Source organism: Suricata suricatta, chromosome 9 (genome assembly GCF_006229205.1).
Source record: "Suricata suricatta isolate VVHF042 chromosome 9, meerkat_22Aug2017_6uvM2_HiC, whole genome shotgun sequence".
Lineage (NCBI taxonomy): Eukaryota > Metazoa > Chordata > Mammalia > Carnivora > Herpestidae > Suricata > Suricata suricatta.
Window position 1 is genome coordinate 107630576 of NC_043708.1, and position 14795 is coordinate 107645370.

Here is a 14795-nt window from a genome sequence, read left to right on the forward strand (position 1 = left end):
TGTGTCTTTTAATCTTGTTGACCACATACAATTAAATCTTGTTTTTTAAATCCGTTCTTCTAAAAACCTTTTAGGTGCAGAATTTAATCTATCAAGATAAGAAAGCACTTAATTCTATCATTTTGCTCTTTGATTTCTCTCATATATCTTTTTTGTTCCTTAATTCTTCCATTACTCTTTTGTGTTCAAGTGATTTTTTAGTGTGCCATTGTGATTTCCTTCTCATTCCTTTTACTGTATATATTTCTTAGCTGTTTTCTCAGTTGTTACCTTGGAGATTACAATTAACATCATAAATAATAATAATTTAGGTTGCATTAATACCAGCATAGTTGCAAAAATATATAAAAATTTTTCTCCTATAAAACTTTACTCTGTGTATGTTCTTATTGTCACAAATTTCATCTTTATATACTATGTGCACATTAACATAGATTTGTAATTATTATTTCATGCATTTTTCTATTAACTCATATAGAGGGAAAAAAAAGGTACCAGTCAAAAATATAGTTATACTGGCTTTTATATTTGCCTTTGTAATTACCTTTCCTGGTATTCTTTATTTCTTCATATGGCTTTGAGTAACTACCTAGTGTCCTTTTATTTCAATCTAAGTGCCTATCTTAGCTTTTTTTTTTTTGTAGGGCGAATGTACTAGCAATAAACTCACACAGCTTTTATCTGAGAATGTCATAATTTCTCTCTTCATTTCAAGTACAGTTTTGCTGGATATAGAATTCTTGGTTGGAAGCTTTTTCTCTCAGCACTTTAAATATGTCATCCCATTGCCCACTGCCTTCCATGGTTTCTGATGGGAAACTGGCTGTTCATCTTATTGAGGGTCCCTGATGGTCCCTTGAACAGGACCAGTCAGTCAGTCACTTCTCTCTTGCTATTTCAAGATTCTTCCTTTGTCTTTGTCTTTTAACAGTCGGAGATGATAGCTTTGGGTCTTCTCAAGTGTTTTCTGAGCTTGTGTCCACCCCTGGACATGAGTGTTGCCTTCTGGATTCCTTGAAATGCACAAGAACTTAACAAAGTCCTTGTTCTCTCAACTAGCTCCTTCCCCAGCCTCATTTTGTCTTATGGTTTTTGCTTTCTATATTTTTTGCCCAAGGAGCAACACCTGAAACATTTTTGCATTTAAATGCTTTCGACAAATGCCACCCAGGAGGACACCTGTGCCCAAGGGAAGCTGTGAGGCAGGTGAAACAAAGGTAGTCATTTTAGCTGGGACCCATTAGACATGTGAAAACACATGACAACAGCTCTTTGAGAGTAAGGTATGTGTTACCAGCAACCTGCACAAAGAATATGGGCTGCCGTCTTCAAAACTCCACTGAGTTGGGATGTAGGGCATGTTAACAGTGTGAGTTAAAATGCACAGAACGCTCATATGGAAATTTGGCATGTTTTTTCTTCAGTACTCATTTCCCTGGTGGTTGTAATTTCCTTTTTTTAGATTCCAGAGTCTGAACGAATTGATTCGGACAGTTTTTGCTATCATGTTCGTTACTTTTGTGGACGAATGCAGCTTTGGAATTCCCTATTCTACCATTTTTCCTTTGGGACCCACAATTTTCCTCTATACTATGAGCTATGCTTTTACATTTTGATATTAAAATTATTTATATCTGTTCTATAACCATAATATTGTCCATTGGTAGCTTCTGAAGAATGAAAATTAGTAGGGGCACCTTGGTGGCTTATTTGGTTAAGTGTCCGACTTCAGCTCAGGTCATGATCTTCACAGTTTGTGAGCTCAAGCCCCGCGTCGGGCTCTGTGCTAACAGCTCAGAGCCTGGAGCCTGCTTCGGATTCTGTGTCTCCCTTTCTCTCTGCCCCTCCCCCATCATGCTCTGTTTCTCTCTCTCTCAAAAATAAATTAACATTTAAAAAATTTCAATTAAAAAAGATTGAAAACTAGTAAGCAGTGTTTACGTTTCTGTGATTATGTAACCATCTTTTACTTGAGCATTAAGTCGTGTTAAATCTTATTTTCTGCTTCCTAAACCAAGGAAAATAGTCTTAGCATCAAATGCAAATAGCCCCCTCTTCCTCATACTTCAAGATGTGTTCAGAGCCATGCCACACCTTGGTTTGCCTCATATTTGAGCCATGCCTTCTTACATAGTTTGTTTTTATCTGGAGTTTCTGGTTTCCTATCTTTTATTTAGTTGTTTGTTTATAATTATTTACTAAATAAAGGAATTTGTGCTGCTTTTACTGCATTCCAATTTCTTTGAACTTCTCATTTATCTATTGAATAGAATTTATTCTTCTTGAAGCCTGCTATCTTAATAATTTCTTTTGGACCATTGTTTACAATTTATTATTTTATATCATATTACCAGTAGCCTTTTCTTGCCTTATGTATCTTTCTGATATCCTCAAATACTTCTGTTCTCTCAACCTCTAGATGGTAGAGTTACTCAGATTTTGGTCCTGGGCCTTCTTTTCACTCTTTGCCTCTCCCCAAACAACATCAGGTATGTCTTTGCCTTTAAATAACGTTTGTATTATTGAAGATACCAACTTATAGACCTTTTCTTTTGTGGTTTCCCCATTTGGATTGTGTTTAAGAAATAATATCCTTTATGACACTGAGATTATGTAAACATTCTCCCATTTTGTCTTCCTAAAGGTTGAAAATTTGGCCTTTCACATTTTAGTTTTTATTACACTTGGAATTGATTTTTAAGTTTGAGACTTATGTCTGATTTGTTTGTTTTTCCCGTATGGGAATAGCCGATTGCCCTACCCCTATTTGCTGAGCACTCTTTCCTTTTCCCACTGATCTGCAATGCCACTCAGCCCGACCATCTCATAGGCAGTGGGAGTGAAGGTCCTTTGACAGATCTTCAGTTAACGCCCCTGTATTCACTCAGCCTTGCTTCTACGCCTGTCTTCTATATCTTCCCTTCTTTCCTTTCCAGAGCCCTCCTGGGCAGGTTGGCTAACATCTTTGTTCTTGTCTCCAGTGCGCATTCAAAGCAACGACTTCCTTTGTTTTTCTTCATCACTCAGCATTCTTGACAGTTTCCAGAAATTTTCTGAAATTTCTTACAGCAGAGGGTCTCTCCCCCTCCCCTCAACCATTGTACTTGTTGTGGGTTTACACCAGTTCAGCTACTTTAATGGGGTTTTGGAGGGAGATTTCAAACACATGTGTTCCTTCTATGTGCTGGTTTATCTGAAAGCACACAGTTGAAATGTTTTAAATATTAGAAAGTGTGTTACTCTATTCTCTGTCTTTAAAAATATAATTTAGTTTCATCTGTCTGGAATGATAGAAGCCTGGCTCTTCCTGATGGCAGAAAGCTTGAGGGTCACAGAGTCCCTTCCTTTGGATTACAACTGGTTTTTTAATGCTACATCAGTTTTTCCATTTTTCACAACCCCATTTATAGTCTTTAGTATTTCATAATGCCAGAAAAGTGGCTAATTCTTGTGTTAGAGTTTCGGTCACCTTTGGCTTATGGGTGTGTAACTAAATGCCTGGAAACAAGTATCCATGAAAAAATTATAGGCACATAAAGGGAAGAAATTCTGTAAAACTTTGGTATATCTCATTAATGATTTCACTGTTCACTGTACTTGGGACAGCTCTACAGTAAAATGACATATTGCAGGTTTCTATTCCCTGCCAGAAATGGGAAAGTACTTGGTGTAATGTTTTCTTTGCTTACATTGGATGCATGCAGTGAAGCTGGTTTATTTTTGGTCATTTCCTGTCTGTGAACACTGTGGTACTTTAGCCAACACTACCATAATAAAATATAATGCATAAAATGAATTTCCACACCTACGAATGTTGTAATAGAAATTCATAAAATACGTTATTATAGGAATCAGCACCACTTTTTCATTGGGAAAAGAATCTTCCGAAATATTTTAAGTCTTTCTGTTCTAGCCTGTTATAGAAAGCCTAAAGATTTTTTAAGCAAACCAAAAAAACCCATAATCCTCTGAAATACTGTCTTTTTTTTTCCATTCGGGCATTTAAGAGTATATTCTTTATTTAGCCTGGTTTTTAGGGACTCATTACTCTATTGCATTAAGTTAATTACACTCTCTTTTCTTAGGGTCCCATACTAATCAAGAAGGCATAGAAAATTATCAAGTTGATGAAATGAGCATTTATACCTCTAATTAACCACATGAGTATGAGGGTCCTGAAGAGAATTCCTATTTGATGGCAGACTGCCTGCAGTTCTATAAATAATTTTTGAGTGGGACATATTCATGGAAATGTGTTGGGCTTCACGGGAAAACAAATTTAAAACATGGATCCTCCACAGAAAATGCCACATTTCTCAGAGTGCTAATTTAGACTAGACAGGGGTAGAAAACGAGACCACTTTATCCAGTCACCTACTCTAAAAATTTGAGTCACATTTGATTCTTTTTCTTTATTCCCTGTCATCAGTCACTAAGTTCTACTTTTATTTTCCCTTAAACATCTGTTATATCTATGTTCTCTTCTTCTATTTGTAATCACTACAACGTATTGAGCTAAACATTAGATACGATTTAGAATATTTCTAGTCTCTAACAACTTTAAAAAATATGTATTATAATCACCACTTACACATTATGAACTGCACGTACAAAGAAACTAACTTACTTGCCAAATCGTCTGTTTGCCAGTGGCAGACCTAGGATTTGAACTAAGGTCTGTCTGGTCTTCTTGCCAATTCCATTTCCACTGCACTTTTTTGTTATGCCCTGATATGATCTAGTCAGCATGATTGCACTGGTTTCCTACTATTCTGTCTCGATTCAGCCTCTGCCTGCTACACCTTCCACAAGGTTGACCAGCTTATGGTGGTCCGAGGTGGATCCCTGAGGACTGAGAAGTGTCTTGTTCATGTTTGTGTCACCAGCACCAGCACCGAGCTCCACACGGGGCACAGTGGAGGGGCTCAAAGATATGCATCGACTATGGTCCTATTACTTTCTTTTTTGCTATTTTATTACTTTTTTTGCTCCTCAACCTTTATAGGACAAAATCTGACTTTTCATGTTCATCTTCAGCTATGACTCCAATATGGTTCAGTGTTCTAGCCATATCGAAAGTGTTCTTAACTGAATATGTCATATATAATTAGGCTTCTATGCCTTTCTTCATTTAGTTTTTCTTACCAGAAGTGGGCCCCCTCCTTCTATTTCTGGTGAAATTCTACTATACATCTTTCAAGGACCAGTTCAAATGCTACCTTCTTTTGAGAACTGACTTCTCCCCACTAGAAGAATTCCTTCCTCTGTACTCTCATAGCATATCACCTAAGTATTCATTATATGAAAGTAAGCATATTGTATCCCAATTAATGTACATATGTGTCTTGTTCTTTACCCACCATTCGTATTGGGAGCTCCTTAAGGACAAATAAGTCATTTTTAAAAATTTATTTATTTAAATTCAAGTTAGCTAACATACAGTGTAGTATTGGTTTCAGGAGTAGAAGTCAGGGATTCATCACTGCCGTGTAACACCCAGTGCTCATGCCCAAAACTGTCCTCCTTAATGCCCGTCACCCATTTAGCCAGTCCCTCCCCAGCTGCCCCGCCAGCAGCCCTCAGTTTGTTCTCTGTACTTGAGTCTCTTATGGTTTATCTCCCTTTCTGGTTTTTTTTTAAATTTTTTAATACTTATTTTTGAGAGATAGAGACAGAGCACTAGCAGGGGAAGGGCAGAGAGAGGGAGGACAGAGTCTGAAGCAGGCTCTGACTGTCCAACACAGGACTTAAACTCACCAACTGTGAGGTCAAATTGGATGCTTAACCAGCTGAGCCACCCAGGTGCCCCTTTCCCTCTCTGTTTTGATCTTATTTTTCCTTCCCTATGTTTGTTGTGTTTATTAAATTCCACATATGAATGAAATCATATGAAATGTGTCTTTCTCTGACTTTTTCTTCTTCTATTTTTTAAAATTTAAGTCCAAGTTAGTTAACATATTGTGTAATAATGATTTCAGGAATAGAATTTAGTGATTCATTACTTACATAGAACACCCAGAGCTCATCCCAACAAGTACCCTTAATGTCCATCACCCACTTAGCCCATCCCCATGCCCAGCACCCCACCAGCAACCCTCACTTTGTTCTCTGTATTTAAGAGTTTCTTATGGCTTCCCTCCCTCCCTCTCTTATTTTTCCATTCCTTCCCCTATGTTCATCTGTATTTCTTAAATTCCACATATGAGTGAAATCATATGATATTTGTCTTTCTCTGACTGACTTATTTTACTAGCGTAATACACTCTAGTTCCATCCATGTTGTTGCAAGATTTCATTCTTTTTGATGGCCGAGTAGTATTCCATTGTATTTTTATACAACATCTTCTTTATCTATTCACCAGTCAGTGGACATTTGGTCTCTGTCCATAATGTGGCTATTGTTGATAATGATGCTATAAACATTGGGGTGCATGCACCCTTTAAGTCAGCATTTTTGTATCCTTAGGATAAATACCTAGTAGTATAATTGTTGGGTTATAGGGTAATTCTATTTTTAATTTTTTGATGAACCTCCATACTGTTTTCCAGAGCAGTTGCACGAGTTTGCATTTCCACCAACAGTATAAGAGGGTTCCCCTTTCTTTCTCTGCATCCTCACCAACATCTGTTGTTTCCTGAGTTGTTCATTTTAGCCATTCTGACAGGTTTGAGGTGATACCTTATTGTAGTTTTGATTTGTATTTCTCTGATGATGAGTGATGTTGAGCAACTTTTCATGTGTCTGTTAGCCATCTGGATGTCTTATTTGGGAAAATATCTCTTCATGTCTTTTGCCCATTTCTTCACAGGGTTATTTGTTGTTTGGGTGTTGAGTTTGCTATGTTCTTCATAGATTTTGAATGCTAACCCTTTATTCAATACATCTTTCACAAATATCTTCTCCCATTCTGTTAGTTGCCTTTTAGTTTTGTTGATTGTTTCCTTCACTGTGCAGAAGCTTTCTATTTTGATGAGGTCCCAATAGTTCTTTTTTGCTTTTGTTTCCCTTGCCTCTGGAGACATGTCTAGTAAGAAGTTGCTATAGCTGAGGTTAAAGAGGTTGCTGCCTGTTTTCTCCTGTATGATTTTGATAGTTTTCTGTCTCACATGTAGGTCTTTCATCCATTTCGAATTTATTTTTATGTATGGTGTAAGAAATGGTCCAGTTTCATTCTTCTGCATGTTGCTGTCCAGTTTTTCCAGCACCATTTGCTGAAGAGACTGTCTTTTTTCCAATGGATATTCTTTCCTGCTTGGTTGAAAATTAGTTGGCCACACATCTGTGGGTCCATGTCTGGGTTCTCTGTTCTGTTCCATTGATTTTTATGTCTGTTTTTGTGCCAGTACCGTCCCGTCTTGATGCTTACAGCTTTGTAATACAGGTTGAAGTCCAGAATTGTCATGCCTCTGGGTTTGGTTTTCTTTTTCAACATTACTTTGGCTATTCATGGTCTTTTCTGGTTCCATACAAATTTAAGAATTGTTTGTTCTAGCTCTGCGAAGAATGCTGGTATAATTTTGATAGGGATTGCATTGAATATGTAGATTGCTTTCAGCAATGTAGACATCTTAATAATATTTGTTCTTCCTATCCATAAGCATGGAATGTTTCTCCATTTCTTTGTGTCATCTTTAATTTCTTTAATAAGCTATCTATAATTTTCAGTGTATACATCTTTTATTTCTTTGGTTAGGTTTATTCCTAGGTATCTTATGGTTTTCGGTTTAATTGTAAATGGAATTGATTCCTTGATTTCTCTTTCTGCTGCTTCTTTGTTGGTGTATAGAAATGTAACTGATTTCTGTACATTGACTTAATGTCCTGTGACTTTGCTCAATTCATATATCAGTTCTAGCAGTTTTTTGGTGGAGTCTTTTGTGCTTTCCATGTAGAATATCATGTCATCTGCGATGAGTAAAAGTTTGACTTCTTCCTTGCTAGTTTGGATGTCTTTTATTTCTTTTTATTGTCTGACTGCTGAGTCTAGGACTTCTAGTACTGTGTTGAACCACAGTTGTGAGAGTGGACATCCCTATCATGCTCCTGACCTCAGGGGGAAAGCTCTCAGTTTTTCCCCATTGAGGATGATACTAGCTGTGGGTCTTTCCTATACGGTAAGGGCAAGTACGTCTTAGTTTATCTTTATATCCCCAGTGCCTAAAATAATAAGTAAGCTTGGCAGATACACCTATTTGTTTAGTGAGAGGTTGAGGTCATTTTCAGTTTAGAAATTCTATTTCATGTGTTTATGAAAGTAATTGCAGAGTATGATTAGAGCAGTTCTATTTCTGGGGACTAGAGGCCGATGAAAGTGAGGAAAGTTTTGATAGATTCAACACTCGTCCATAATCTCTATAGGAACTGTCCTTATCGATACAGAGTTCAGTGCCTGTGCCAGACTCCTTAGCACCGTGCCCTACATATCGTGGGCTTTCGGTAAATGTTTGGTGAATAAATGAATGAACAGGTGAAATAATATGTATGTATGTGTGACTAGAGATGTGGACATACCTGCCAAGCATATAAGGAAAACTGGAAGAGCAATCCCCAATGTGTAAACATTTTTAGCAAACTTTCCAAGTCACTTTGTATGCAAGTCATAAAAAAACCTGTTCCCCAAAGAACAGCTTCCTCTACTCTACATTGACTACAGTTTAAGGCGAACTTCAAGCCTCATTTAGATAATAACTGAGTTAGATATAATATAATATAATATAATATAATATAGAGTTAGATACTCTATGACCTGTTTAACAGGTGTTACATTTTCTGTTGACAAGGACGAACCTTTCTGTCACCCAGAAAAGTTGCCATTTGTTTTTTATGGAATGCCCATGTGAGATCCATTCAAGTTAGAAATTACTTCTGCTTTCTTTTATAACCTATTACTGATTTGCTGAGTCTGCGCTTATTGATTATTTCACTTATTTCCCCAGTAGTTTGCTTGACCAACCTTTATACAAAATAAGTAATTCCTTTCTGATGAAAGACTTACCTTGGAGTTTATGTTCTTTATCTTTTAATCATAGGGAAAAGAAAAAGAAAGGCAAGACACTTCCAAGTAGTTCGCTGGGTATCATGGCATTAGTGTAGGCATCATTACAGTTACCAGCTAGCTTATTTTTCCTTGCCTTCACCTTACTTCTTCAGTATTCTGCATCACCCCGTTCTGTATCTGTATCATTGATTCTGTCCCTTTGCTCAAATCACAGCTTACGCTCAGAACATCCTTCGTAAGATTCAACAGATAGTCATTAAAAATTTTTAATTGTCTCACTTTATTAATTCATGCAAGAGATATTTATTGACCACAACATGTGCTAGGATCTGTGTTAGATGCTAGATGCACTAATGTGACAAAGTTGGAGCCCTCAAGAATCACAACATTTGGTAAGAGAGACATACAAGTAAGCAGGTAATTGCCATGCCACGTGGTAAGTGCTGTAACAGGTATGCACGCTTCACAGCAAGCCTTCCGGAGTGTGGTGGCGGTGAAATATACCTCCTGTCCTTTCCTTACTCCAGAAATGATTGTTTGCTCTACACAGCTCAGCCCGAAGCTATCACATGAAGCACAATGAAAGGAACTCTTAACTCCATCTGATTTTTATTCTGTTAAATCCTTTACCTTCATAGGATTTATCTTCTAAGATTATTCATATACTACTGCTTGTAGAATGTCTGACCACTGTCATACAATAGTCATTGTCTCAAGCATTAGGGTAGCAGAAATCAGGCCTCTTTGTATTTTCTAGGTTGCATATTCACTTAGAATTGACTAATGTTATCTCTCAGCTTATCTTTGGATTAACTGATGCCTCTGAAATAAGTACACCTAAGTCCAGTAAAACATAATAGGCCAACAAGGTTAATGGTTTGTTAGTCTTCCCCTCCAATGTCAGCATTATAAAATACGAAGATCTTCAGTAATCCATCTGCTCAGTATAGACTGTGAAACACCCATTGCTAGGCCCCAGATCCCCCAAGGAGGAGAAAATCACCTTTAGCTGCAAAGAATTTACTGATGAAGAAGGCAAACGGTAGGCATGTAATTATGATATAGTATGAGAAGTGATATATTGGAGGAGTATGTAGAAGTTAATGGGAGCACAAAGGAAGGCAAAGCACTAACATCAGTGGGGCAAATAAGCGCCGCCTGAGACAAACACAGCAGGATGCAGACACATGGAAGAGACGCCCACCACTGTTTTGACTTCTGAGGTTGGGTAAATAGTTATATCTCTGCTCACAAATCCAGAAACTCGAGCTATTTCTTCTCTGGCTAACATTTAGGTACCTTTTACAGAAAACGTGGCTCCTACTTTGGAAATGGTAACAATTATCATACTCAGTAGAGTACATGAAGTGATTTTATATGTATTATATTTGTGTGTGTGTGTGTGTGTGTGTGTGTGTGTGTGTACAGAGAGAGATGTTAAATAGTGGATTGTTTTTCATCATTTTTAATTTCAAACTGGGGAGGAAATTGTCATTAACTTTATTGCTTGTAACTGTAGTATATAATTACAAAATTTCAAACAACATTGAGGTATTCAAAAATAGAAAGTCAAACTTACCCCTTAATCTAATTTCTGAAAGGTAAACTATTGTTAACTATAATTATGTGTCTTCCCAAGTGTTTTTATAAATATATTTTTATATTATATGATTCTTAATATAGAAATAGTGTCCCATAATATATGGGTTTTTTTCAGCTGTACTGTGGAATACTTTATAGATTAGGAAAATGTATTTGTTCTAACATGAAAAGATATCCATGATATACTAAATCAATTGTTTTGAAACTAAATAAGATGTCAGTTATGTTTATTTGGTATAAATAATTTGGGTTTAGAGTGTTATTCTTTGTTCACTTGTGCCTCTTTTTGTATTAAAATATATAACCAGAAGAATACAAAACTTCTAGGTATTCTATTGAAATTTAGTCTTTGGTGCTGTAGGTTTAATTATTGAAGCAAAAAAATTAACATAAAATTTCAAATTTCAAATACCCTTTCCAACAGATTTTTATCGTCTCTTACCTACTTTGCATGATAAGACTCTCATTTAAACTTGTGTGCTGCGCCCTCCAGGTCTCTGGACTCAGGACTTACCAATGCTTTACAAGGCTTGTCTGTCCTGGACACACACCTCGTTGAAGTGGATGGGGACACGCTTTCCCTGTACGGCTCAGGAGCACTGGAGTCTCTGGATCGGAACTGGAGCGTCCAAACGGCAGGGATGGTGACAACCGTGTCCTTCACTTTCATAGAATTTGATGAAATCGTCCAAGTGCTTCCCAAGTTGAAGATTAAATTTCCTAATTCTCTGGTAAACATTTCCTCTTAGTATATTTGAGCTCTACTCAGTCATGACTTGTGTGTTCAGGCCAAAGACCTGTTTTAACTTTTATTTATGCAGGTTCTATCTGGTGGGGAGACCAAACTTTTCTGTCGATTTTCTGGATCTTGGATTTAAGTTGGTATTCATACATGGCCTTGCAGTTTTCTGTTAATATTGGGAATTGTCTGTCTATAAAATTATTCTTTATGGAGTATAAAGGACTAATGCAATTTTATTCAAACTATATATTTATACTTTATAAAGCATTCAAGAGGACCTCACCTAATCCTATATTATGTATTCATGTCTTGTACCTAGTATTAATGGGACAGGTACTTATATATGATTTTTACAGTAGTCCCCTAACAGCATTTAAAATAATTTTAGACTTTAGGCTCATGGGTGTCCGCGACGGGGCTGCAAGGAGGTGTGAGGCTCATGTCCAGGTTTAATTCACTCAAAAGGACTAATGTCATACTGGAGCTTTTGGGAGGACACAGCAAGAGGACAGCCTTTTGTGAACCAGGAAGAGGGACTTCATGAGTTTGAAGACTGAATCTGCAGGTGCCTTGATCTTGGACCTCCAGCCTCTAAAATTAGAACGTCTAGGCACATGGATGCAGCAGGAGAAGTGCTACTGGAAACAAAAGGTCGTGCAGGAGGGATAACACTACACAGACCTAAGTGCACCGAATCTTAATATGATTTCGCAAATGTCTCCACAGCTAAAGAGCTGGGAACAAGATCCTGAAACTGTCCTGATCCATATAAAAGGAGCTAGCGGAAAGACTTTCTGTGTGGGGGTGATATCAGAGTGATCTCAGAAGGTGGCAAGGCAAACCGGAAGATAGCTCAAGATTTCTTTAGGGAAAAATATATGCTGAACACTTGCATTGACTCTTGCCAGAAACCATATGTTGCACTTATTCTGGAATTACAGTGGGTGGGGGAGTTGGTCTGTCAGTTACAAGCGGCTACTGAAAAGTCTCTCTTTGCAATGCCAGAAACAGCAACTGAACTATTCCCTGATGTGGGTGGAGGTTATTTCTTGCCATGACTTAAAGGAAAACTTGGTTCCTTCCTTGCATTAACAGGATTCAGGCTGAAAGGAAGAAATGTGTACATAGCAGGAATTGTGACACATTTTGTGGCTTCTGAGAAGTTGGGCATGTTAGAAGATTTGTTAGCCCTAAATCTGCTTCAAGTGAAAATATTGCAGATGGCTTAGAGGTTGCCATCCAAAGTCCAAGATTGATCAAGATAAGTCTTTTATACTAGAGGATCACATGAACAAAAGAAACAGTTTGTTCTCAGCCAATAGTGTGGAACAAGTTATAGAAAATTTACAGCAAAATGGTTCATCTTTTGCCTTAGAACAGTTGAAAGTAATTAATGTCTCCAACATCCCTAAAGACCACACTAAGACGACTCTCATGAAGAGGTCTTCAAAGACCTTGCGAGAAGCATTATCTTTGGAATATCAGTCAGGTCAAGCTTGTGTGGGAGGCCGTGACATTCATGAAGGTGTTAGGACAGTTTTAATAGATAAAGACCAGATTCCAAAGTGGAAACCAGCTGATCTAAAAGAAGTTACTGATGAAGATCCAAATAATCATTTTAAATCTCTGGGAAGTAACAATTTGAAATTTTAAGGTGACTAGATTTTTTTTTAATGTTTACTTGTTTTTTCGAGGGAGTGAGTAGAGGAGGGGCAGAGAGAGAGAGCAGGATAGAGGATCTGAAGCAGTCTGTGTTGACAAGCCAGAGAGCCTGACGTGGGGCTTGAACCCATAAACCCTGAGATCACAACCTGAGCTCAAGTTGGACACTTGCCGGACTGAGCCACCCAGGTGCCCCTTCAGGTGCCTAGACTTTTAAGGGATTATTCTGGAGCAGATGTTGGCAAACCTATGGCACATGGGCCAGATCTGGCCTGCTGCTTGTTACTTATTTTTCCACAAGCTAAGAATGGTTTCTGCATTTTTTAATGTTTGGGGGAAAAAAATCAAAGACTAATATTTCACAATATGGAAATTACATGAAATTCAAATACTGTCAAATAAATAAAGCTCTATTAGAACATAACTACTAATTTCTTTCCGTGTCCTCTCTGACTGCTTTGAGTAGCTGGAGCGGAGACTACAAGGCATGCAAAGCCTAAAACATTTACTATGTGAGCCTGTTCAGAAAGTGCTGTCAACTCCTGCTTTATAAAAGATGGGAAAATTTGAAGTTCTATAGAGATTATTGAGTTGAAATATCTAATTGAAATGGGAACCTTATCTTTTGGCTTTGGGTAGTAGTTTTGGCATTGATTAAGTAAACCCAAGTGTAGATTATTTTTTAAAAGATAACAATTTTAGTAGCTCATTAAAATTAGTTTGAGAAGGGAATATGGTGGAGTAGGAAGATTCTAAGGTCACCTTGTCTCATGGATACAAGTAGATAACACCGACGTCACTGTAAATAAGCCAGAAGCCGACCTGATGCCTGGCAGAACAGATTCTCCACAGCTAAATGTAAAAAGAGGCTGCACTGAAGAGGATAGAAAGGGCAGAGACAGGTTGAGAGACAAACAAATCCGTGGGAATGTCCATGGGAGAGGAGAGGAGCAGACTCCATGCCAGGCACCCAGGCATGGAGCACCCACCCTGGGAAGACGAATCTCTATAACATTTGGCTTTGAAAACCAGAGGGGCCTAACCCTGAGTTCTTACAGTCAGTGGCTTAACACCTGGACTTTTTGTTTTTTAAGTTAAAATAACAAATTTAACTATTTTCTTTATACACCTAGAAAATGTTACAAATTGCATGATTAATACTCAATCAACTCCACTTGAGTAAATAAATTTTCATCAGACAACTAAATCTACTTCCAACATGGTTAGCTGCATTTCTTTAAACTTTTAAACTGCATTTGTAAACTCAACATTCCATTTTCTTTCAAGCACTTTAAGTGCTTGATCTTATTAATAAAGCCTTTCCAAGTTCTTGAGTTCTTTTTTTTTTTTTCTCACTGGAGATACTTTTTATTTTTTTTTTAAGTTTTTTTTCTTTTATTTTTTTTTACTTTATAAAGTTTCATATTTTTTAACATATGCAATTATTTTCCATCATTTACAATACAGTAGTTGCAATGACACTCAAAACAGAGAAGCAAAGTAAAAAATCAAGACACCAACTTCTGTTTCATGTAATTAGACTTATACAGAAATTAGAAGGTTAAGTAACAACTAGTTAATCACCTAATTTCACAGCTATCTGATGTGGCAATCGTTATATAGCAGCTTATCTATGATACATTCAAGATAAATGATACAATATATTACTTGTTCATAAGATATAACACAGCCTGCTTCATACCTTTCCTTAAATTCCACCTCTATACTACAATATGCTTGAGGTCCATGCAAAAAAGTAGCTACCTTTTATGTAGGAAATGGATGATTAA

General features: G+C 37.2%; 1 protein-coding gene and 1 pseudogene across 3 annotated transcripts in view; both read left to right on the forward strand.

Moving 5' to 3' along the window:
• The window catches only part of LRRC49 (leucine rich repeat containing 49), a 153670-nt gene that overhangs the window by 109077 nt on the left and 29798 nt on the right, over positions 1–14795 (forward strand). For all 3 annotated transcript variants that reach the window (XM_029952517.1, XM_029952518.1, XM_029952519.1), the window contains one exon: positions 11095–11332. In XM_029952517.1, the coding sequence (XP_029808377.1) occupies positions 11095–11332 (238 nt within the window). The remainder of the gene's footprint in view (positions 1–11094; positions 11333–14795) is intronic.
• Positions 11621–13012, forward strand: LOC115302583 (annotated as a pseudogene).